We start from the raw sequence: 24,193 nt of genomic DNA, 5'->3' as shown, positions 1-24,193 counted from the left end.
TTTCCCCAGGAAAGAGGCCTGAGGCAGGGAAGTCTTAGGGGAGGCCCCCATGATTCTTAGGGTCTGGTCTTGCCCCTTTCACATAATGGGGTGGTGTGGTAGGGAAGGTTCTGCTGTAAAAGCTGAACTCTGAATGCGGATCTGGATTCTTACACTGGTTCTGTTGATGATTTTAGCTCCTCTGAGCTTCAGTGCTCTGATATGTAAAATGAGGGTGACTGTGCAAGTCTCCTAATGGATGTGACAGAGCATCGGAGATGTGTGCAGGGTGACATGCTCCAGAGAAGGCTGAATGTTGGGGCTGTGTGCTGGACTCTGTATGCGAGGGAACCTGGCCTGACAGACCCTGACGGGGTAGAGGAAGAAAAAGCTATGATGCCTTGGGAAAAGAGGGGAGGGGGAAACCTCAGTCCAATCACCGGGCAATGTTAGGCCCAGTCACCATGGTAACGGGAATAGGGTCAGTCCCCAGTGGGAGGGCTGGGTACAGCACAGCAGGACTACCAGAGAATGTCACTATGGCAACCACGGCAATGAGTCAGCTCCAATCGCTCGTCGCTATGGTGAAAGATGGGGGCGATTATACGCTCAGAAGGGTAAACTGAGTCTCCAGTGGGGATAAAGAATTCTGTGGGAAGCTTTTCTGGGCCACCTGCACGCGAAAAGTAGCCTCCATTTGGTCACCGTGTTCGGGATCTTGGGCTTGAGCAGCGAGAACAAGAATAAGCTCCAGCCTTGAGCCCTCTCTAGAAGGTCTGCGTCTCCCAGCGAGCAACTTGATGCACGCTTCGGCCGAGTAACGCTGATTGGCTGAGTGTGGAAGGGGGAAGGGAAGGCCGGAAGTACATCCGGGGGAGTGGAAATACGGGAGGAAAGGCTCAGGTCCGGGCATCTAGAGCGACCGCTCTGCTTCGCGTCTCGTTGGTTCCGGAGGCCGCTGTGGCAGTGGGAAATGCTGGCGCGCGCGGTGCGGGGGTCTGGGGCCCTTTTGCTGAGGGTGAGTGCAAGGCATCCTTCTCTAAGGGTCGGGCCAGAGATCACCTGGGTCTTCAACTGGGAAGGGGCCAGATTCTAAGTGTGGGGAGAGAACTGGGATCGGAGGTTATGGTACTCGCCTGAGTTCCTTTCCGAAAACCCTTTAGGGTCGCGGTTTAAGGACATGCCTCCGGGACAGGCACCGAGAGGGGCGGGGTGCCCGGCCGACTGGGTCTCTGCTACTCCTCGTCTTCCCTTTAGGGCTCCGTGCAGGCTTCTGGCCGCGCTGCGCGCCGCGCCTCCTCTGGATTGCCCCGAAACACCGTGGTGCTGTTTGTGCCGCAGCAGGAGGCTTGGGTGGTGGAGCGAATGGGCCGATTCCACCGCATCCTGGAGCCTGTGAGAACCTCTTCTGCCCACCCCGGGCCAGCCTGAATCCCAATTCCCTCACGACATGGGGGAATGGGGTGAGACCTCGTTGGGGCCTGCCTTCACCTTTGGCTTCTGACACCCCAGGCCAGACCTGGCAGGGCCCAGACTGCTGACGGTCATACCCATCTTACCACCTTTTCCCATTGCCCTAGCATCCCACAGGCCCCACGTTAGGAATCTCTTATATTAATCCTCTCAGCTCCACCTGTCTGCATGGAAAAGGCTACTCTGCTGGCTCCTATCTCCTTGACTGTCCCTTCCATTCAGAGATCCAGCCTTACATTCTTATCCTTACATGCTTACGTACCAGTGACACCCCAAGCCTTCTGTTTTTCTGGGCAGAATCTATGTTGACTCCCTACCCACTCCAGGCCTAGCTTCGATCTCAACCCTACAGCCCCCCATCCTTCTGAAGACCTGTGACTCCTCTTCCCAGGGCTTGAATATCCTCATCCCTGTGTTAGACCGGATCCGATATGTGCAGAGTCTCAAGGAAATTGTCATCAACGTGCCTGAGCAGTCTGCCGTGACTCTTGGTGAGGGGTGCGGGGTGACATGGGTGCTCTGAGGCCATTAGGATGTGGTGGCAGGAGAAAGAGCTGACTGGGACCTGGAGGCCTGACCTCCTTTCTCTCCTGCTCCTGCACCTACAGACAATGTAACTCTGCAAATCGATGGAGTCCTTTACCTGCGCATCATGGACCCTTACAAGGTATCTGCCCTCTGCTTTACTCAGCTCCTGAGTTGCTCTCCTCACTGAAATCCTGCACGCAAGCTACTGAGACTATCCATGCCCCTTTCAGGCAAGCTATGGCGTGGAGGACCCTGAGTATGCTGTCACCCAGCTAGCTCAGACAACCATGAGATCAGAGCTCGGCAAACTCTCTCTGGACAAAGTCTTCCGGGTAAGGGGATCTGAGCCAGAGTCAGGGTTTGAAGACACATACCTGGCACTCTCAGTCCTTTCTGGGGATCAGTTCCGGGACCTTCTCGGTTTAGCCGCCTGAAGGTTGGGTTGAGGCCATGGAGCTTACACCTCTCTTCCTCCAGGAGCGGGAGTCCCTGAATGCCAACATCGTGGATGCTATCAACCAGGCTGCAGACTGCTGGGGCATCCGCTGCCTCCGTTATGAGATCAAGGATATCCATGTGCCACCCCGGGTGAAAGAGTCCATGCAGATGCAGGTGGGGGCCAGAGAGGGATGGGGAAGAGTACTTCAGGATGCTCCAGTTGCATAGGGACCTGGACTCCCTTCCCTGTTGTGATGGGTACAATTGCAGGTCTGTGTAAGAGTTTACTTTTACTCTGGTTTCTTGTTGATGGGGCTTGCTGGGGGCTTCTAGGTGGAGGCAGAGCGGCGGAAACGGGCCACAGTTCTAGAGTCTGAGGGGACTCGAGAGTCGGCCATCAACGTGGCAGAGGGGAAGAAGCAGGCACAGATCCTGGCCTCTGAGGCAGAAAAGGCTGAACAAATAAATCAGGCAGCAGGTCAGCAGAGGGTAGAGGCTGAGGGATGAACAGGGTATGGGTCTTTGAGGCTTGGTACTGGGACAGGAGCTTTGGGGTACCCTGACCTCATAGGTCAAGCTCTGTCTCTTTTCTTCCAGGAGAGGCCAGTGCAGTTCTGGCCAAGGCCAAGGCTAAAGCTGAAGCTATTCGCGTCCTGGCTGCAGCTCTGACACAACATGTGAGAGACCCCCTAGGTGGGATTGGGGATCAGGAATTGGCAGTAGAAGAGGTTCTCTTATCAACACTTGGGAGAGATTCCTGCCTTTTTGGTTCCATTGAGCCACATTACATGATCTCTTGTATTGTGATCTGCATATCCTCTTTCTAGGAACCTGATTTCTCTCCACTTCCTTTCCTCCCCCACCCCCACCCCGACCCCCCATCCAAGTCTGTGATCTCTGATTTTTATCTTCCCTGTGGCCACAGAATGGAGATGCAGCAGCCTCACTGACTGTGGCTGAGCAGTATGTCAGCGCATTCTCTAAACTGGCCAAGGACTCCAACACTATCCTGCTGCCCTCCAACCCTGGCGACGTCACCAGTATGGTGGCTCAGGTTAGAGCGCCCTGAGGACCCAGCATAGAGCACCAGTGCCAGAGACTGAGACGCTACCACCACCACCATCACTTTCCCAATCGAGTCCTCTAGAGTGCCCTGAGACCTACACCTCTCTTCATCCCCTGAATGAGACACCCCCACTCATCCCTAGCAATAGGGAACCTCTTGAGACATCTTTCTTTCTTTTTTTTTTTTTTTTTTGCAGATGCCTTTATTAGTATTTTGAGGGTGACCCTGCTCTGGTAGTTTGTAACATTCCTAGAACCGACTCCAAAGCTTTTAAGACTGAGGCTTGAGAGAGAGAAAGGAAAAACAAGCTTACTGGTCCTGGCTCTACCTTCTTCCTTTGAGCCGTTGGTGGGTTGGGCTATGCCTTCTGCCATGTGTCATCATGGCTCTCTCTCTGTCCCTCTCCTCAGGCCATGGGTGTGTATGGGGCCCTCACCAAAGCCCCGGTGCCAGGAGCCCAGGACTCAGTCTCCAGCAGGAGCAGCAGAGATGTACAGAGCACAGATGCAAGTCTTGATGAGGAACTTGATCGAGTCAAGCTGAGTTAATGGAGCTGGGCTTGGTCAGGGAGGCTGGGGACAGGGAAGCAGCACTCCCAGATTCTGGCTCTAGCCTCCCTGCCAAGATTTTGGTTATTATTTTTTTATTTGAACTTTAATCATGTAATAAACTCACCAATGGCAAACCAAAACTGTCCTCTTTGACTGGGGAATGAAGTTGGGAGAGTCACCGGTGTTCTCCTTGGATGACCACTGCCACCTCCAGTCCTGTCAGGTCTTGGGAACTGATTCCTCCATGAGCAATATTAAATGTCATGTAAAGTGAAATCATCCTGCCTGTCTTCAGGAGAAGCTGTGGGATACAGTGGAAGGATTAAACCACATGTCTACTGAACTGCCAGCTGGGGAGTGTAGTCCCCCCTCTTGCTAAGTGTAGGGCTGTGAATTTGAGCAGGTGTTGGGGTTGTTTTTAATGGGAAAGAGGACTGTCCTGGTGGAGTAGTGCTCAAAGGGTCCTCAGGGACTGAGGACACTCATTCGTTCATTCAAAAACATTCAATGCTCAGCCATAAGAAGGAACGAAATTGGGTCATTTGTAGAGATGTGGATGGACCTAGAGACTGTCATACAGAGTGAAGTAAGTGAGAAAGAGAAAAACAAATACCGTATATGAACGCATATATTTGGAACTTAGAAAAATGGTACAGATGAACCAGTTTGCAGGGCAGAAATAGAGACAGATGTAGAGAACAAATGTATGGACACCAAGGGGGGAAAGTGGCGGGGGGCAGGTGGTGGTGTGATGAATTAGAAGATTGGGATTGACATGTATACACTAATATGTATAAAATGGATAACTAATAAGAACCTTCTGTGTAAAAAAATTAAAAAAAATTAAAAAAAAAAACATTCAATGATGTCTACCATGTGCCAAGCTCAGTGTTACAGAAGAACCCAAATCCTATGGTCCCTGTTTTCACAGGAAACAGAGCTACAAAGTGGTAAGTGCTGAGGTGGAGGAAAGTTCTGGCTGAGGGATCCTTGGGGGAGGAGCATATATCACTTTGTGGGCAGCAAGGTTACCAACTCGGACATTGGGCTCAGGCTGGAAAAATCAGTGCTTTCATCAGGCTACGGTTGGGGACTGGAATATGCAAAGGCCCATGGCTCCAGAGAAGTTGGAGTATTCAGAGTTGTTCGCTGTGGCTGATGGGTGGGGTGTTAGGGGGTGTGACTATGTGGCAGGGGCCAAATCTCAGGGAGATAGGGTCCTGAAAGAGTTTGGACTTTATCTTGGGAGTGGGGGGCATGAAGGGTTTTTCCCCTTCCCATGAAGAATTTTAAGAAGATTAAGGTAATCACATAAGAGTTTCAGATGGAGCCGTCCTGCTGCGATGTGGTCAGGGGATTTGAAGGAGAGATGGGAGGCTGGAAGGACAGTAAGAAGGCTACTTCAGTGGTCCTGGAGAGGGTGGTGAGGCCTGAACATAGGTAAGGGGCTTTGGGGATGAAGGTGGAGGGATATTTCAACATATTTCTGAATTAGAATTTATTCATTTATCCATTTAATAATTTTATTGAATCCCAACTATATGCCAGGCACTGAGGATATAGTAATAAAGAAAACAAAATTCCCTACTCTCAATGAGCTTACATTCTATTTGGAAGGGACAAATCATTAATAAGATGTATAGTATTTCAGATGCTGATGAGTTGTACTACAGAGGGAAGTAAAGAAAGGAAGGGAGATGGGGAACTTGAGAGGAGGGCTGTAACATTAAGTAGAGGGTTACAGAAAGCCTCACTGATGGTACATTTAAGCTTAGATACGGAGATGAGATGGGTAAGGCCCATTTGGGCATCTGGGAGTAAAGCTGACAGGAGCTGGAAATGCAAAGGTCCTGAGGCAGAGCGTGGCTGCCTTGTAATGTGAAGAGCAAAGCAACTACAGTGGATGGAACTGAATTAAGGAAACAAGTGGCAGCTACATGAATCAAAGAAGGAAGTGGGGAGTCAGTGTGTAGATTTGTAGGGCCATGTAGAACCACTACAAGAATTTAGTCTTTACTCTGAGATGAGAAACCATTGGAGAGGTTTTTTGTTTTGTTTTATATGGTAGCTTTTCTGAGATATAATTCACATATAATGTGATTCACCTGCTTAAAGTGTAAATTCAATAATTTGTAGTATATTCACAGAATTGGGCAACCATCACAATTTAGAACATTTTCATCACTGCTCCCCATCCCCACCCTGCCACAAAACCCCTGTACCCATTAGTAGTCACTCCTCTCTCCCCTCAACCCTAGACAACCACTAATTTACTTTCTGTACCTGTAGATTTACATAGTCATGTAAATGGAATAATACGTGCTATTTTGTGATTGGCTTCTTTCACTTAGCATGTTTTTTTTTTTTTAATATTTATTTATTTGGCTGTACCAGGTCTTGGTTGTGGCACCCGGGCTCTTCGATGCCACGTGCGGGATCTTCATTGAAGCCTGCAGGATCTTTAGCTGCAGCATGTGGGATCTAGTTCCCTGACCAGGGATCGAACCTGGGCCCCCTGCATCGGGAGCGTGGAGTCTTAGCCACTGAACCACTACGGAAGTCCCCTAGTGAGCATGTTTTTAAGTTCCATTCATGTAGTTGCATGTAACCACTTGTAGTACGTCATCCTGTTTTTTTTTTGGCCAAAAAATATTCTTTTTTAATTCAAATATAGTTGATTTACAATGTTGTGCCTCTTTGCCCATTTTTGAATTGGATTGTCTTATTACTGATTGTAAGATTCATCCTTGGGAAGGATGAATAATAAAATCTATCAGTTGGAGTCAGCTTGGCAAAAAGGGGGAAATAAATATTATCCTTATTTTACAGATGAGGTAATGCCCAATAATGATAGTGAGTGGCAGGGCTAGGATTCAAGCTAAGTTTGGTTCCAGAGGCCTAGATCTTAGTCTTAACCAAGAATGGACAGTGGCTCCCTGAACTCTTCTAGTTTAGTGCCTTGCCCCCAATTCTAAATTACTATACTCTCCCATCAAACTCCGTCTCTGGCCAGCCTTGCGTTCCTTGCCGAACTTCCTCGGAGGCGACAGCAGATGGCGATCGGGACCCCCGAGGGTCGCTCTAGCCGGCGCACGCACCTCTGTGGTGCCAGGCCGCAGGCGCCGACGCTGCACTTCCGGGCGCCATTCAAGGTGAGCCAGGGTCTCCCCAAATCCCCGTGCGCTCGCTTTTGCCCGAAGTTAGGGGTCCTTCCACCCCCCTCAGAGCTCGCAGTCTAGCGGGCCCCGTACCCAGGTCAGGGTGCCCAGCCGGAGGCCGGGTAGCCACCTGAGGAGGCAGAGCCATCCGGACGTCTGGGTCCCAGCGAGGCCCAACTGCCTCAAGACCTCGCACCTCTGCCGTGCTGCGCCGGGGAGGTCGCGCTTCTGGTCTCCTGGCGATCCTGGCTGTCCGGAAGTGGAGTAGGACTCCTTCTCTTCGTCCCCTGGGTCCCCGCCAGGCGGCGCCATCAGCCTGGCCGGGATTCCCCTGCGGCTGCGAGCCCTGGCCACTCCAGGGGTGTTGAAATTGGCGAGGAGAGAGGAGAAACGGGCTGTCAGAAAGCAGTCTACCACTTGGAATAAGTTTCCCTCGTGGACTGTGTTTTCCATCATTAGGATCTCCTGGCGTACAAATTCCTATGCTCCACCCCCGAAGATCCTGATTCAGGGGATCTGGGGTGGCGCCTGGAAATCACCATTTTAAAACAGCTGCTCAAGGTTGATGCCCATAGTCTGCGCACCTCGCCTTCAGAAACGCTGGTATAACTGGTGGAGAGGAACATTGCATTGGGTTGGCTATGGGACTGTTTATCTTCAGGAAGGCTTCCAAGAGGAAGTGATTCTAGCTGGGCTTTGTATTGAGAGACTAGACTATCTGCTGGTTCTTTGCCTCACAGTTATGAATTCCCTCCCCCGCCACCACCAGGATGCGGAAGATCTCAGTGCTGCTCTTCCTGGCCTGGGTGGGCTTCCTCTTCTACGCCGGCATTGCTCTCTTCACCAGTGGCTTCCTGCTCACCCGTTTGGAGCTCACCAACCATAGCAGCTGCCAAGAGCCCCCAGGCCCTGGGTCCCTGCCATGGGGGAGCCGAGGGGAGCCCGGGTCCTGCTGGATGGCTTCCCGTTTCTCCCGGCTTGTGTTGGTGCTGATAGATGCTCTGCGATTTGACTTTGCCCAGCCCCAGCTCTCACATGTTTCTGGAGAGCCTCCCGTCTCCCTGCCCTTCCTGGGCAAACTGGCCTTCTTGCAGAGGATCCTGGAAATTCAGCCCTACCATGCCAGGCTCTACCAGTCCAAGGTTGACCCCCCGACCACCACCATGCAGCGCCTCAAGGCCCTCACCACCGGCTCACTGCCTACCTTTATTGATGCTGGCAGTAATTTTGCCAGCTACGCCATAGCGGAAGACAATCTCGTTAAGCAGCTTACCAGTACAGGTTAGTCGGGCCTCTTTGGTGGCCAGGAGTACCTTGGCAAATTTCTTTAGACGTCAGAGAGCCAGAACTTTGGGTGCCCAGTTGCGTGCTTAACTAGGAGTACAGGAAGGAGAAAGAGACCCTGGCTCTGTATGCAGGGAGCTCAGGTCTGGGCTCTGTCCTTCTGGCGTTTCTAATCTGCATGGGGTATTGGTTTTACTTTGGGCGAGCTCTCAGTAAAGGGGCAGGGGAGAGACGAAAAGAAGATGTGGGTCTGGTATTTTCAAAAGGATGGAGAAGAGAGCAGAGGGTCCAGGTCCTGTCCACTCACTGACTGGGAAAAAGCAAGATGTACCCAGGAAAAATAGAGCAGCAGAGATGGCCAGGGGCTGAGGACTAGCAGAGCTTTTTATAGGAATAAGTAGTAAAAGGTCTTGGTGGAGTATGGTTACCAGGGAAAGCTTCCTGGCAGAAAATTTTAGGCCTTGAAGGATAAAGAGTTGTTGGATGGAACTGCTGTGCCTTAGAGTGCATGGTTGGGATTTCTGATAGATCTTTAAAAGGCCTCTCCTCTTCCCCCTCCCCTGACTCCTGCTCAGGCTGTGACCCACTCATGTCCCTGCAGGAAGGCGTGTGGTCTTCATGGGAGATGAAACCTGGAACGATCTTTTTCCTGGAGCTTTCTCCCAAGCTTTCTTTTTCCCGTCCTTCGATGTTAGAGACCTACACACAGTGGACAATGGTATCCTGGAACACCTCTACCCAACCAGTGAGCACGGGGCCAGAGGCAGGCCTGACTAAGACTGGGAGCTGGGGAGGGCTACGTCAGTCCACAAATTCTGAACCTCCCATGGATGCAGTGGCCTGGGCTTGTGCCCCTGGACATAGGAGCATCAGAGCCTGGCTGGGGTTGAGGAGTGGGCCTTAGTCCCCTGTGCTCAGGTTCTCTCCTTCACAGTGGACAGTGGTGAATGGGATGTGCTGATTACTCACTTCCTGGGTGTGGATCACTGTGGCCACAAGCATGGCCCTCATCATCCTGAAATGGCCAAGAAACTTAGCCAAATGGACCAGGTGATCCAGTGAGTGTGGGATATTGGCTGGGGGAGTGGGTTTGTGTCTGAGAATCTCATAATATATGGTCCCAAGAGAAAAAAATCTTTATTTGGAACTCTTACTTGGTTGAATTCTGTCTTCTCTAGGCCTTTTTCTGAAGCTAGGGGCCTCATCTGTTTTGAGTAATTTAGCATGTGATTTTGGGCAGTAGGGTTATGACCAAAGAGGTGTTTTTTTGCCAGAGGTCTAGGCCCTACTAGTGGAAGTTATGGCTGGGGGTGAATGGGCCCCTGAAAAAAATCTTTTTTAAATTAATTTATTAATTAATTTATTTTTGGCTGTGTTGGGTCTTCATTGCTGCGCGCGGGCTTTCTCTAGTTGTGGTGAGCAGGGGCTACTTTTTGTTGCGGTGTGTGGGCTTCTCATTGCGGTGGCTTCTCTTGTTGCGGAGCACGGGTTCTAGGCACGTGGGCTTCAGTAGTTGTGGCTCGTGGGCTCTAGAGCACGGGCAGGCTCAGTAGTTGTGGCTCACGGGCTTAGTTGCTCTGCGGCATGTGGGATCTTCCCGGACCAGGGCTCGAACCCGTGTCCCCTGCATTGGCAGGTGGATTCTTAACCACTGCGCCACCAGGGAAGTCCCTGAGAAAAGTCTTTATCCCTACCTCCTGACACATTTCTTGGCCCCCAGGGGACTCGTGGAGCGTCTGGAGAATGACACACTGCTGGTAGTGACTGGGGACCATGGGATGACCACGAGTGGGAACCATGGAGGGGACAGTGAGCTGGAGACCTCAGCTGCACTTTTTCTGTATAGTCCCACAGCCCTCTTCCCCAGCGCCCCACCAGAGGTGAGGCCTGAGGTGTGCTTTGTGTGGTTTCCCGCTATTCAATCCACATCATAATCGTAGCATCCTTGTGGATCCCTCCATTTTAAGCCCCCAAATTCATAACCCTGGGCATCCCCATTCTTATTTCCTACCTAGGCTCCTATGTCTTCCATCCTAAACACTGACCTCAGCTCTTTGTTGAACCCGTTGACCCCTGTCCTTGTTCTCTAGGAGCCAGAGGTAATTCCTCAAATCAGCCTTGTGCCTACGCTGGCCCTGCTGTTGGGCCTGCCCATCCCATTTGGGAACATCGGGGAGGTGATAGCTGAGGTGTTCTCAGAGGTCGAAGACTCCCAGCCTCACTCTTCTACTCTGGCCCAAGCCTCAGCTCTCCATCTCAATGCCCAGCAGGTAGGTAATGGGCTGGGCTTCCAGGTGACAGAGTTAGGTTGAGCATGGGAGAAGCATAATGACCCACTCTGTTGTCCTTTGTTCAGTCTTAATATCACATTCCATAGCCAAGTACTCCCTCTCTCCCTGTCCTGGATGGAGTTTGGGTCCCTGATTTCTAGGTACCCCATATGGTAATACCTGTCCTTGCCTGTGTCCCAGTTCACATCTCTGAGCTTTTCCCCTTGGTCTCTGATCTTTTCTGACAGGTGTCCCGATTTCTTCACACCTACTCAACTGCTGCTCAGGACCTCCAAGTTAAGGAGCTTCATCGACTGCAGAACCTCTTCTCCAAGGCTTCTGCTGACTACCAGCGGCTTCTGCAGAGCCCCCAGGGGGCTGAGGCAGCACTACAGACTGTGATTACTGAGCTGCAGCAGTTCCTGCGGGGAGTTCGGGCCATGTGCATTGAGTCTTGGGCTCGTTTTTCTCTGGTCCGCATGGCAGGGGGTGCTGCTCTCTTGGCTGCTACCTGCTTTCTTTGCCTACTGGTATCCCAGTGGGCAACATCCCCAGGCTTCTGTTTCCGCCCTCTCTTAATACCCATGGCCTGGGGTTTGACTGGGGCCGTAGTGTGTGCTGTACTCGTGGCAACTACTGGGCTGAAGCTGGATTCAGTGGTTCTAGGGGCCATGGCTGCAGTGGGCTCACTTCTGCCTTTTCTGTGGAAAGCCTGGGCTGGCTGGGGAGCTAAGAGGCCCCTGGCAGCCCTGCTTCCCATGCCTGGGCCTGTCCTGTTACTCCTGCTCATTCGCTTTGCTGGTTTCTTCTCTGATAGCTTTGTTATAGCCGAGGCCAGGGCCGCCCCCTTCCTTTTGATCTCACTCATCTTGCTCCTGGTTGCCCAGCTTCACTGGGAGGGCAAGCTGCTGCCACCTAAGCTACTCACAATACCTCGCCTTGGCTTTCTGACCCCAGCAGGCCCCCCACGTCACAATGGCACGCATGCCCTGGGGCTTGGAGTTGGGTTGCTTTTATGTATAAGGCTAGCTGGGCTTTTTCATCGATGCCCTGAAGAGACGCCTGCTTGCAGTTCCTCTCCCTGGCTGAGTCCCCTGGCATCCATGGTGGGTGGTCGAGCCAAGAATGTGTGGTATGGAGCTTGTGTGGGGGCGCTGGCGGCCCTGTTAGCTGCCGTGCGCCTGTGGCTTCGCCGCTATGGTAATCTCAAGAGCCCTGAGCCCCCTGTGCTCTTTGTGCGCTGGGGGCTGCCGCTGATGGGACTAGGCACTGCCGCCTACTGGGCCTTGGCATCAGGGGCGGATGAAGCACCCCCACGTCTCCGGGCCCTGGTCGCTGGGGCATCAGTTATGTTACCTAGGGCTGTGGCCGGGTTGGCTGCTTCAGGGCTCATGCTGCTGCTCTGGAGGCCTGTGACGGTGCTGGTGAAAGCTGCAGCGGGTGCTCCACGGACCAGGACTGTCCTCACTCCCTTCTCAGGCCCCCCCACTTCTCAGGCTGACCTGGATTATGTGGTTCCTCAAATCTACCGACACATGCAGGAGGAGTTCCGGGGCCGGCTAGAGAGGACCAAATCTCAGGGCCCCCTGACGGTGGCCGCCTATCAGTTGGGGAGTGTCTACTCAGCTGCTATGGTCACAGCCCTCACCCTCTTGGCCTTTCCACTTCTGCTATTGCATGCAGAGCGCATTAGCCTTGTGTTCCTGCTTCTGTTTCTGCAGAGCTTCCTTCTCCTGCATCTGCTTGCTGCTGGGATACCCATCACCACCCCTGGTAAATACATATCTCAGCCCTGATTCATCCAGGGACAGTAGTGATGTGAATTCAGCCCTTCTTATTTTCAGGGAGGTGTTGCTCCTCAGGTTCTTCACCTTGATACAGGGTCTCACGCCCCAACAGTTGAGAGGGTCTTCCTGATGTCCTGTCTCTTATCTGCTGTAGCCAAGCTAATTGATCCCTCCCACTGGCTTTCAGGGCCAGCAGGGTTCATGGAGGAGGGAGACAAACAGTACTCCAAGACTCAGTTCTTATGGAAATGCTGCATCCTCGTGAGCGCATTTCCTGATTCTCCAGTGATGAGAGTGGTGAATTACGAGTATATTCACCACTCATAGTGAGCTGTGTGTATATGAGAGAAAGAGGCTGACCACAGATTAGAGCAGTGGGGCTTTGTGCCACGGAGGGAATTAGAATAACAGAGTGTTGACTATTAGAAGCTTGGAGTGATGGGCATGCTCGCGTGTAAGAGACAGCACTGAGGTAGTAGGTGTATATGATCTTGGGGCAGTGGGCTGTGGGTTAGGGAGTGGGACGTGACTGTAAAGAGGCATATCTCTTCCCCCAGGTCCTTTTACTGTGCCTTGGCAGGCAGTCTCTGCTTGGGCCTTCATGGCAACACAGACCTTCTATTCCACGGGTCACCAGCCCGTCTTTCCAGCTATCCATTGGCATGCTGCCTTCGTGGGAGTCCCAGAGGGTCATGACTTTACCTGGCTGTCTGCTTTGCTGGTGGGAGCCAACACCTTTGCCTCCCATATCCTCTTTGCAGGTACCTCCTCATTCCTCCCTTGCTTCCATTGTTTACTCTGGCTTCGTGGAAGGAAAGGAAACCCCAGGATTTGAGTGGGGAAATGTGATTTTGTTAGATCTTGGGCACCCCTTGGCCTTTGCTAATTGGAGGCTGAGCCAACTAGGGTAGTTGGGGGCCAGGGTGGCCTGGTCCCTGGGTCCTCCATTGATTCTAGCCCTGCCTTCCTCTGAGGCAGTAGGTTGCCCATTGCTCCTGCTCTGGCCCTTTCTCTGTGAGAGTCAAGGGCCCCGGAAGAGGCGGCAGCCCCCAGGGAATGAAGCTGAGGCCAGAGTCAGGCCTGAGGAGGAGGAGGAGCCACTGATGGAGATGCGGCTCCGGGATGCGCCTCACCACTTCAATGCAGCGCTGCTGCAGCTGGGCCTCAAGTACCTCTTTGTCCTTGGTATTCAGGTGGGTGCAGGGGAGAGATCATGGAGTTAGTTTTCTCATGCATGTACATCACATTCTTTCACACTTTGCCAAAACCCTAGGAGAGAGCCTTGACTGAGGTGTAGATAAGTGAAGTGATTGCCCAAAGGCCAGTGGCCTCAAATGGCAGTATTAAGACTTGAACCTGGGTCTCCTTCATCCTAGTCTTGGATTGTTTCCTCTCTACAAGCTAGATCTGGACCTGATGGTTGCATCCGGGGATTACTCCATTAGTGGACAGACTGGAAAAGCTGAGGTGATGGCCGGGATTCTTTCCCAAGCTGTGATCGTTGATCTTCTTTTCCTTCAGAGGCAGAAGGTGTGACTCTGACATTCCCTCCACCCTGGGAGGCAGAGCCTGAGTGTCAGTGGCACAGATGAATAGTGCTTGCCCAAGGTCACACTGCAAGTCGTGGTTGGGCCAGGAAAAGAATTAGGTCTCCTAACTCCTAGCCCAGGGTTTTTTCCCACTGACACACACTACTTTCCTTCCCCTTCCATTCTTCACAGGGACCTGCAGCAGTTCTCTGTTTGACCTGCTTCCTCCTCCCCTTCCTTAATAACTTGACCCCTCCTCTCTTCCCTTAGATTTTGGCCTGTGCCTTGGCAGCCTCCATCCTCCGCAGGCATCTCATGGTCTGGAAGGTGTTTGCCCCCAAGTGAGTGGATTTGCTTGAGAAGTATTGGTGTGGGGGAGGGTGAAGCTTGGAGCAAACAATGAACATCCAGAGTGGACAAGGTTTTGCCTCAGCAGGGAAAAGGCTCTAGGCCTCCTGTCTGTGTCCTTTGAGATTCTCCACCTTTCTTTGCAGGTTCATTTTTGAGGCCATGGGCTTCATTGTGAGCAGCGTGGGACTTTGCCTGGGCATAGCTTTGGTGATGCGAGTGGATGGTGCTGTGAGCTCCTGGTTCAGGCAGTTAGTTCTGGCCCAGCAGAAAGCTGGAGAACAGTCTAGCCTGGTCTATACGGGTGCTGGATCATCTGCAAGAGAGGCTCAGTCACACCTCTTACCACCGTGCAGCCAGGATCTACTGGCATCTGGGACTTCATTATTGTATAATTCAAAATCATAGTGGAGCCTAATTCGTAACTCCTGCTTTGGATACATCTGAGAGACTGAGGGGCTGCCTCCAAAGTGGAATAAAATAATCATGTAAATATGTGTGTCTGAGGTGTGGGGGAGCCCCCACTGTCCTGTAGGGGATATGAGGAGGGTCAGTCTCCCCTCATCCAGGCACAGATGGGATCAGCCGTCTTACGGAGACCTGGCCACATCTGAGAACCGCTGGGAGGTGGTTGGAATTGTCTGAATTCACTTCTCCCAACTCTTCCCAAATCACTACTGTTATTCCACCTGCCATTTTCCTTTGCCATGGAACATATTTTATTAAATTCTTTTGCTTTGGCTGATAACACAGATGGCTGAAAAGACAGGCCCAGGCATCATGGAGCACACAGACTTTCACTGTCTAAAGCCCCAATAGTGCTGTATCTCCTCCTCCTCAACTGTGTCCTTTCACTTCAGAACACCCTTTGCCCTTCACGTCTGTGGAGGCTTCCCTGGTTTCCCAACCTGTGCTGCCTTTTATCAGACCTACTCACCCATCTAACACACCTTGTCCCATTGATTATTCCTGACTTGAAGCCAAAATTGTATGAATCTAATGCTCCTCATACGTCTCCTGTGCCCTCCATCCACCTCACTACTGCTGTGTCATGTTGAAGTGCTGGCATGAAATCCTCATGGAAACATCCATCAAAGAAGTGGGGAAGAGGTTCTGAGAAGGGTCAGGACTGGGGTTTGAGGTTTGAGGGTGCCCAGGACAGGAAGAGATGAGACCACTGAAAGATGACGTATATGATTTGCAAATAATTTCTCCCACTTTGTGACTTTTGAGTTTTCTTTTATTTCTTTTTTTATTGAGGTATAATTGACATCTTTGAATTTTCTTTTTTTCCCAGTTTATTGAGATTTAATTGACATACATCACTGGATATGTTTAAGGTGTCCAGCATAACAGTTTGACTTACATCTTTGAATTTTCTTGATGGTGTCTTTGTAGCACAAGAGTTTTTAATTTTAATGAAGTCCAATTTATCCATTTTGAGTTGACTTTATAGATGGCAAGCGTCGCAGCTTGTTTCTTCTTTGCTTACGGATCTCCAATTCTCCTACCTCCATGTGTTGAAAGGACTGGGCAGGTATATTTGAGCAGGGCAGGCTGCACAGGCACAGGGCTGCGCTGCCAGCTAGTCGGACTGCATGTGGTTGAGCAGACTGTGGTGAGCGTGTTGGTGCTCCATGGTGAGCAGAGATAGGATGGGCCGATTACCGAGGGCCTCGGTCTCAGGTCAGTTCTTTTTGAAGACACTTCTGGGGCTGGACCTTTCGTGGCGGCTCCCGGCGGTACTACAACTCCCAGCGTGCATCGCGCGGGCCAGCCCTCCGCGGCGGGGTAAATCGCCGGCCGACGTGGATGTGTGGCGGCGAGGGAAGGGCTGATCCGCGGGTTCCGGGTTTTTGAGGTCGACTTAAGGCTTTGGCCTCCGCGAGGGCTGAGCAGCGGAACGGCGAGCCGTAAGACCTACCCACTCAGACACGTCCCCGGTCTCTGGCCCACCTCTGCCTTCCTCTCTGGTCTGGCCCCGACTCGTTTCTTCTTCCAGTTTCCCGCGGGGAGTAACCCTTGAAGACGACCAACCGCAGCCGAGCATTTTGCCGGCCGGGCCAATCAGAGGCGCGGGTGGAAGAGGCGGAGGTAGAATCCCGGCCAGGCGGCCGGTGGGGTGTCCGTTTCTCTCGGAAAGGGTAGGCCGCCCCAGCTGGAACCCCGAGGGGAGCAAAGGAGCCTTGGCGGGGTGCGGAAGTGTACGGGCCTCTCCGCTCTCAGTGGGGCGTCGGAGGGGCCAGGCGTACCCTTCAGCGGCCCCTTTCAGGTGTCTGGGCCCAGCCTCGGCCGCCATGGCTCACAGGACCCCTCCGGGCTCTTCAGCCTCTCACGCCAGCTGCCTGGACCTGTGGAGGGAAAAGAATGACCAACTAGTTCAACAGGCCAAGGTAACGCGGTTGCTGGGACCCTCTCTTTGCAACCCCAAAATACCAGGAAAGGGGTATGCAGTGGATTTACCCTGGCCGATGGGGAGGGGCTGAGCGTGACCTCCCCTAAAGAGCCAGAAATGGCTGGAGAATGACATCCCTTGCCACAGCTGCAAGGGGAGAGGGAAGGACTGTACCCCACCCCACATTTGTTAGGTTGCTCAGGACTCAGGTCTGTCTCCGAGGCGACAGCAGTTGGCTCAAGATGCACTGGAAGGGCTCCGGGGACTCCTCCATAGTCTGCAGGGTAAGTAGCGCTCTCCCCAGGATGGTCACTCCCCTCCTCCACAGCCAGAGACCAGTTCCTCTTCTGCATTTCTGGGATCGAGGACATTACTCAGGGGGTAAGGTGTTCTGTTTAAGGCACAGACAGGACTGGAATGGAATCGTCTTTATACAGGTGAATCTCTCTCCTTACACACACACACACACACACACACACACACACACACACACACACACACACACACACACACACACACACACACACACACACACACACACACACACACACACACACACACACACACCACCCCTCCCCCCCCCCCCCCCCCCCCCAGCAGCATTTGAAGAAGTGGTCTCCAGGATGGTCTATTTGGAAAACCTTCTGCCCTTTCCAAATTCTCTGTCCAAAGGGTGGATTCTTTTTCTTTTTCTTTTTTTTTTTTTTTTTTTTTTTTTTGGCTGCGTTGGGTCTTTGTTGCTACGTGCGGGCCCTCTCCAGTTGCAGCGAGTGGGGGCCACTCTTCGTTGTGGTGCGCGGGCCCCTCATTGCGGTGGCTTATCTTGTTGTGGAGCACGGGCTTTAGGTGCGCAGGCTTCAGTAGTTGTGGCTCGCGGGCTCAGTAGTTGTGGCTCGCGGGCTCAGTAGTTGTGGCTTGCGGGCTCAGTAGTTGTGGCTCGCAGGCTCTGGAGCGCAGGCTCAGCAGCTGTGGCATACAGGCCTAGTTGCTCCGCGGCATGTGGGATCCTCCCGGACCAGGGCTCGAACCCGTGTCCCCTACATTGGCAGGCGGATTCTTAACCACTGCGCCAGCAGGGAAGTCTCCAAAGGGTGGGTTCTTTATTGAGGCCATTTTGGTTGGGGTGGGGTGATCTCTTTCACCTGAGAGTGGTCTGTGAGACCAGCATTTGTTGCTCCAGGGCTCCCTGCGGCTGTTTCTGTTCTCCCCTTGGAACTGACTGTCATCTGCAATTTCATTACCCTGAGGGCAAGCCTGGCCCAGGGTTTCACTGAGGACCTGGCACAGGATATCCAGCAGGGCCTAGAGAGAGGTGAGGGCCAGAGATTGCCTTCCATGCCCCTGCCAGCCTCAGGCTGGGCTTAAGTTCTTGCAAGGGGGATAGGAGGAGCAACATAATCTGTCACCTCCACGGAGATGCCCTTCTCTGATCCTCCATGTGCTCCTTGGACCAGGAGCGCCTTTGTGACCTTTGGGCTCCTGCAGAGAAGAAAAGCCAGAGATGAGGTCCCACCTCAGCTGTATGTGTGTGTATACTCTACAGTGCTGGAGACCCAGGAGCACCTGAAGGCCAGGCTGGAACATGGGCTTAGGGGGCTGTGGGAGTCCGTCCTCCATGTTTCCTCCCTTCTGCCGGAGCTGCTCCCTGCCCTTCACCACCTTGCTGGCCTGCAGGCTGCCCTTTGGCTGAGCACTGACCGTCTTGGGGACCTGACCTTGCTGCTGCAGACCCTGAATGTTAGCCAGGTAATTCAGGTAGTGATCTGGACCTAAGGGTCTCTTTCCTCCTCCCACCCTTCCTAGCTGCAGTATCATCATTATGTGTTGGAAAGGCTGTTGGGTTGGTGTTCAGAAGACCCAGGTTTTCTCAGGGACTCTTAGGTGACCTTGCTCTGGTTTGTTCCTCATTGGAGGGGTTCTCTTGGGAGCTTGATTATCTTGGGTAGAATTAGAGCTCTCGTGACCTTGCTGAAGTCACCTCCCAGTCTCAGTCTTTTCATCAGTAACCCAAACATGGTCGTTGCCCTGTGTCCTCGTGGGCTGATCCTGAGTGAGGAGACTCATTAAAATAGATCATCTCTGCCCCAGGTTTTTCTTCCTCCCTTTATCCTTGCCTCACAGCTATCGATCTCTTAGAATTGAGGGAACAAGAATCAGGAGGATCCTTAAGTTCAGAGTCCAGCCAGGGTGGACTGAGATAGGTGAAGGGGTAGTTACAGGCTTGGAACCTCTGATCATCCTTCTTTCCCCAGAGCGGGGCCTCTGAGGATCTCCTGCTGCTCCTGAAAACTTGGAGGCCCCCAGCTGAGGAGTCAGATGCTCCGTTGACCCTGCAGGATGCCCAGGACTTGAGGGGTGTCCTTCTGACAGCATTTGCTTATCGCCAAGGCCAGCTAGCAATCTGACTTGTCCCTTCCTCCCCACTCCCTGTCTTAAGGGGTCCTCTGGGCTCATGTCTTCTCTATCCTCTACCCTTCAGCTCAGTAGAGCTTCTCTGTGCTCTTCTTCCCCATCATGCCCCCTGCCCTATTGGCCTCTCTAAGCTCACACCCTGGTTGCCCACAGGCCTCCAGGAGCTGATCACAGGGAACCTACCCAGGGCACTGAGCAGCCTGCATGAAGCGGCCTCAGGTCTGTGCCCACGGCCTGTGTTGGTCCAGGTGTACACAGCCCTGGGGACCTGTCTTCGTAAGATGGTAAAGACAGTCCTAGGGTGGGTTGGGGAAACCAGGGGCGTTAGGAGCAGCTTTCTGCTTTGTGAGGGTAGCTGAGGCTTGTGTCCTCTCACTCCTCTAGGGCAGTCCACAGAGAGCTCTGCTGTACTTGGTTGCAGCCCTGAAAGGGGAATCAACCTGGGGTCCCCCGCTTCTGGAGGCCTCCAGGCTGTATCGGCAACTGGAGAACACGGCAGCAGAGATCGAGTGTCTGGAGCTGCTGGTTGAGGTAAGGAACTGTGTCGGGTGAAGATACGGGGACTGCTGAGATGCTTGTGTTGGGGTAAGTAGTCAAGGTGTAAGTAGAAGGAAGTATGGGTCCCAGAGATTATAGATATACGTTCTTCTTTTTGTTCTCTTTAGGCCTTGAGTGTCGCTCATATCCCTGAAGCCCCACAGCTTCTCATTGAAGTAGAGTTACTACTCCCACGACCTGACCCAGCCTCACCCCTTCACTGTGGCACACAGAGCCAAGCCAAGTACCTGCTAGCAAGCCGATGCCTACAGACGGGAAGGTGAGGTCCACCTTGCTCACCTGAGCTCCTCTTCCCACTTCTGGCGCCTCCGCTGTGCTGTGACTCTGCTTCTGTTCTTACGAGTTGGGGGGATGGACAAGTCAGGGGCAGGACATGGGTCCCCACTTTCAGCTTCCTGCCTTGCTGCTGGACCTGAACTGAGGATTCTTTACCCAGACACTAACCTCCTGTATCTTGAAAACTCTAAAGTCTTCTCCCAAATCCAGTCTGTAAGTAGTAGAGATCCATACTGAGCCAGTGTTGGAGTCCCCAAACCTCGCCCTCCCCACACCCCAGGGCCCTTAGCTAAAAGCCCTTGGAGTGCCCTGCTATGGCCTAAGGTGAGACTCATGGGTTATGACTCTTCAGGGCAGAGAATGCTGCAGAACATTACCTGGACCTGCTGGCCCTGTTGCTGGATGGCTCGGAGCCAAAGGTGGGTATGTCATGTTGCTCTGCAATGGGGTGGGAGGGTTGGAGTCTCCTTTGGAGTAGCGCAGGACTGCTTTTTTCTGACTTTTCCTCTGCTGTTCTTTCTGTCCAATCTGGGGCACCAGACTGGGAGGGTTCCCAGAGCAAGGGGGATCCAGGCAGCAAGCAATGGGTGGTCTCTGCATGATACCAGAGCCTGGTGAAGAGGTTGGGGGTGGTGGCTCATGTCTCTTCAAGACACTGCATTCTCCTCCCACCCCAGTTCTCCCCACCCCCATGCCCCCCAGGGCCCTGTGTGCCTGAGGTGTTCTTGGAGGCAGCAGCAGCGCTGATTCAGGCAGGCCGAGCCCAGGATGCTTTGACCGTGTGTGAGGAGCTGCTTAGCCGCATGTCATCCCTGCTTCCCAAGAGGCCCCGGCTGTGGGAAGATGCCAGAAGAGGAACCAAAGAGTTACCACACTGCTCACCCTGGGTCTCTGCCACCTATCTGCTTCAGGGCCAAGCTTGGGTGCAACTGGGGGCCCAAAAGGAGGCAATTAGTGAATTTAGCCGGTGAGCCCAGGAAGCCAACCACGACCCTCAGGGAAATGTGGAGGGATAATTTTCTAATTGGGACCTGAGTTGGTGAGCTCCATTCTTATCTACTCACCCTAGAGTTTCTGAGGTTGACTCTTCTTTACCCCTGCTCTGTGTCCCACTTCAGGTGCCTTGAGCTGCTCTTCCAGGCCACACCCAAGGATAAAGAACAAGGTGATCTAGACTCTCAGTTTTTCTCTGTGGTGGTGGTGGTTTCCTTTCCATGTGTCCTAGCCCACCAGGAGATTTAAGGGAAAGGGACTCCAAACACAAGAGATAGAGAGGGGACTTGAGGTGTTGGTGACAGTGTGGCTGGGAACACATGTCTTGACTTTGGGAGTGGTCCCCAGGGCCTGCTTCCAGCTGTGAGCAGGGGTGTACATCAGATGTGGCACTACAACAGCTTCGGGCAGCCGCCCTGATTAGTCGTGGACTGGAATGGGTGGCCAGTGGCCAGGATACCAAAGCCCTACAGGACTTCCTTCTCAGTGTGCAGGTGTGCCCAGGTATGTACATGTGCAAGACATCAGCTATGCACAGATGCGTAAGGACAGAGAGGGCCGTGGGGGAGGTACTTGGGGATTAGTGTTAAGAGTGATGTTCCTTGATAGGAGGGGTGAATGGGGTTGTGCCTGTATATATATAGGGATATATCCAGGTGTGCAGACATATGCAAGACATATACAAGTGTGTATGAAGGCCTCTCAGGAGTTCTCTAGGCTTCCCAGTGTCTTCAGACACAGAGACCATAACTGTGCTGAGAATGTGTTGGGCAGGAGCAGGGTCAGCTGAGCCCTTTGTCCTGAGCAGGCAGTGCCCAGGGATAGGCATGGTTGGCAGTGATGTACCCCTGGTACCATGTAGGCAAGACACTTCCCTGCTCTAGGCCTTAGTTTTCCCTTTTATAAAATGATGCTTAAGTCTGTGTCAAGTTCTAAGGCTCTCTACTCTGGGGTGGGGCTACAGGTAATCAAGACGCTTCCTTTCACCTGCTTCAGACTCTGAGGAGGCTGGATCGGAGGGATGAGGCCACTGCTCTCTGGCGGAGGCTGGAGGCCCAAACTGAGTTGCCACAGGAGAATGCTGTATGGTGAGGCTGAGAGGCAGCTGGCGTCCTGGAGTCCTTGGGCCTATTGGGAGCGGTGGTGAATGAAAGGGAGGGAATGGCTGTGCAGTCTTCTGCCTGTCCTCCCTTAGACGTCACCCTTTTTGGTTTCAGGTCTCTCCCCCTGTACCTAGAAACCTGTTTGGGCTGGATCCATCCCCCTGACCGTGAAACCCTTCTTGAGGAATTTCGGACGTCTCTGCTGGAGACTCGTGACCTGTAGCTGCCACGTTTCAAAGAACCTGAGCTGGGGCCTCAGTGGGCCATCTGTGGGGAGGGCTTTCTGCTACACCGTCCTTGGGGAACATGGCTGGAGCTGACCATTCCAATATAAGTCTGGCATTGGAGAGGCTGGTGGTAGTTCTCCAAAATTTGGTCTGGTTACTGCTGTTCTGGTTCCAGAAGAAGCCCCCCTTCCACCAACAAGGCATTGACTTTGCTCATAGCACGTTTTTTCCTGTTTCCCTTTTCATGTGTTGAGTAAAATTTCATATCTATCTCTTGTCTGCCTACTACATACACTTGAGTGGGAAGACTCAAAGCTGTCTGATTCAGTTGAGTGCTGGTTGTCTATGATACCTTCTCCCAACATCGTCTACCTTATGAGACTCAGGAGAAAGGGCTACAGGAATCCTTACTCAGGTGGCAGTGCCTTTAGTCCTTCTTGTTGCCTAAAAGCAAAACCCCAAAGCCCAGGATCCTTTGTGAGGTGACAGAATGAGTGGAGTTAGGTCTGGAAGGTGGTGCCCTCAGGAGAAGGGCAAGTATCTGATTCTTAGAGCAGAGAGACAAGCAGACCTCTGAGTCTCAGAATGATTCCCCACCCCCTCCCTCATCCCAGATTTGGATTTCCACTGTCTCAGTCAAACGTGTCTGTGTGGATAGGGGGTGAAGGGTGAATTCAGTCAACAGGCCCCCAAAGCTGCCTATTGAATATAGTCAGGGCTAGCTGGCATTTTGGGCCCGAGGACTTCAAGTCTCAGCCTACAATTTTCTTCCTGCTTCGGGCTCTGTTGAATCTGCTGTGTGTTCTGTAGTTGCCTTTTTTTTTTTTTTTTTTTAAAGACACCAATTGTACTTGAACATTTGTGTTTTTTTGTTTGTTTTTTAAATTTATTTATTTATTTTTGGCTGTGTTGGGTCTCCGTTTCTGTGCAAGGGCTTTCTCTAGTTGTGGCAAGCGGGGGCCACTCTTCGTCGCGGTGCGCGGGCCTCTCACTATCGTGGCCTCTCTTGTTGCGGAGCACAGGCTCCAGACGTGCAGGCTCAGTAGTTGTGGCTCACGGGCTTAGTTGCTCCGCGGCATGTGGGATCCTCCCAGACCAGGGCTCGAACCCGTGTCCCCTGCATTAGCAGGCAGATTCTCAACCACTGCGCCACCAGGGAAGCCCCTGTAGTTGCCTTTTGACTCCTCTCTGGACTTGACTGCCCTCCCTCGTTTAGCCATAAATATTAATACCTGGTGGTAAGAGGAAGCATGTATCTCCAAGCCCTGAGGAACTGTAAAGCCTATGGGATTAGGATTACCAAAGAGTGCAATGACAATAAAGTACAGTGGATTAAGAGCTGGGGTGCTAGTCAAAGAGTCCAGAATAGAGATGGCTGGAGCCAGCGTATTGAAGGAGCAAGGAGAGGGCTTAGGGTTGAGACTCAGGTTTTGGAAGAAGATGGGTGTGTAGGTTGTCACTACAACGGAACTAGACTAATACAAGGGTTCAATCCATTGTGCCAGGTTTTTCTAGCAGGATAAGCTCAGGAGCCAATGAACTGGAGCCAAGTGGGAGAGCCTGCCTCCCAGGGATAAAGCCTCTCCTTTCGCCAGTCGATCTGGTCCTCTTCCTTTCGTTGATTGGTCGAGAATCCCAATCCGTCGAGGAAGCGTAGCGTTGCGGCCAATTGCCGTGGCGTTACTAGGCGTGTTGCATCCCTGAGGCGGGAGCCGGGCAGCAAGCGAATTTCCTGATTGGCTCCGGTCCGCGGGTTGCTGGGGAGAGGCGCGGAGAGGCGGGCGGGAGTCCCCAGGGCAGGCGCTGATTGGCTGAGGT

The 24,193-nt window shown here is 52.7% G+C and overlaps 3 protein-coding genes across 18 annotated transcripts; all 3 read left to right on the top strand.

The window, feature by feature from the left end:
- The first annotated feature begins 838 nt into the window (after positions 1-838).
- Positions 839-4,175, top strand: STOML2 (stomatin like 2). 3 transcript variants are annotated; one of them, XM_082401492.1, is made up of 10 exons: positions 839-997; positions 1,237-1,374; positions 1,844-1,943; positions 2,061-2,119; positions 2,211-2,312; positions 2,458-2,592; positions 2,752-2,896; positions 3,016-3,095; positions 3,344-3,472; positions 3,895-4,175. In XM_082401492.1, the coding sequence occupies exons 1-10, from the start codon at positions 953-955 to the stop codon at positions 4,030-4,032; spliced, it is 1,071 nt and encodes a 356-aa protein (XP_082257618.1). In that variant the 5' UTR covers positions 839-952; the 3' UTR covers positions 4,033-4,175. The 3 variants fall into 3 exon arrangements, with proteins under 3 accessions (XP_082257618.1, XP_082257617.1, XP_082257619.1); XM_082401491.1 differs by having other exon boundaries at positions 1,805-1,943; XM_082401493.1 differs by having other exon boundaries at positions 1,779-1,943.
- Positions 4,176-7,124: 2,949 nt separating this feature from the next.
- PIGO (phosphatidylinositol glycan anchor biosynthesis class O) lies at positions 7,125-15,159 on the top strand. Of its 6 annotated transcripts, none has more exons than XM_082401384.1 (11): positions 7,125-7,187; positions 7,963-8,474; positions 9,079-9,222; positions 9,412-9,535; positions 10,198-10,357; positions 10,568-10,747; positions 10,996-12,520; positions 13,092-13,295; positions 13,513-13,727; positions 14,334-14,404; positions 14,558-15,159. In XM_082401384.1, exons 2-11 carry the CDS (start codon positions 7,964-7,966, stop codon positions 14,817-14,819), a joined length of 3,396 nt encoding a protein of 1,131 aa, XP_082257510.1. In that variant the 5' UTR covers positions 7,125-7,187; position 7,963; the 3' UTR covers positions 14,820-15,159. The 6 variants fall into 6 exon arrangements, with proteins under 6 accessions (XP_082257510.1, XP_082257507.1, XP_082257508.1 ...); XM_082401381.1 differs by having other exon boundaries at positions 7,139-7,187; positions 7,934-8,474; XM_082401382.1 differs by lacking the exon at positions 7,125-7,187 and having other exon boundaries at positions 7,194-8,474; positions 9,079-9,195.
- A 1,155-nt stretch (positions 15,160-16,314) lies between these two features.
- FANCG (FA complementation group G) lies at positions 16,315-22,645 on the top strand. Of its 9 annotated transcripts, none has more exons than XM_082401447.1 (14): positions 16,315-16,804; positions 17,000-17,090; positions 17,987-18,118; positions 18,350-18,552; positions 19,059-19,194; positions 19,372-19,502; positions 19,603-19,749; positions 19,884-20,035; positions 20,405-20,471; positions 20,730-21,019; positions 21,171-21,217; positions 21,394-21,549; positions 22,010-22,133; positions 22,263-22,645. In XM_082401447.1, exons 1-14 carry the CDS (start codon positions 16,709-16,711, stop codon positions 22,369-22,371), a joined length of 1,881 nt encoding a protein of 626 aa, XP_082257573.1. In that variant the 5' UTR covers positions 16,315-16,708; the 3' UTR covers positions 22,372-22,645. The 9 variants fall into 9 exon arrangements, 7 of the variants coding, with proteins under 7 accessions (XP_082257573.1, XP_082257574.1, XP_082257572.1 ...); XR_014247284.1 differs by having other exon boundaries at positions 16,542-16,804; positions 22,042-22,133; XR_014247283.1 differs by lacking the exon at positions 21,394-21,549 and having other exon boundaries at positions 16,542-16,804; positions 22,042-22,133.
- The last annotated feature ends 1,548 nt before the right edge of the window (positions 22,646-24,193 follow it).

This window comes from Balaenoptera borealis (assembly GCF_965194805.1).
Source record: "Balaenoptera borealis genome assembly, chromosome: 8".
Classification (NCBI taxonomy): domain Eukaryota; kingdom Metazoa; phylum Chordata; class Mammalia; order Artiodactyla; family Balaenopteridae; genus Balaenoptera; species Balaenoptera borealis.
This window is presented reverse-complemented; position numbering and strand designations above follow the sequence as displayed.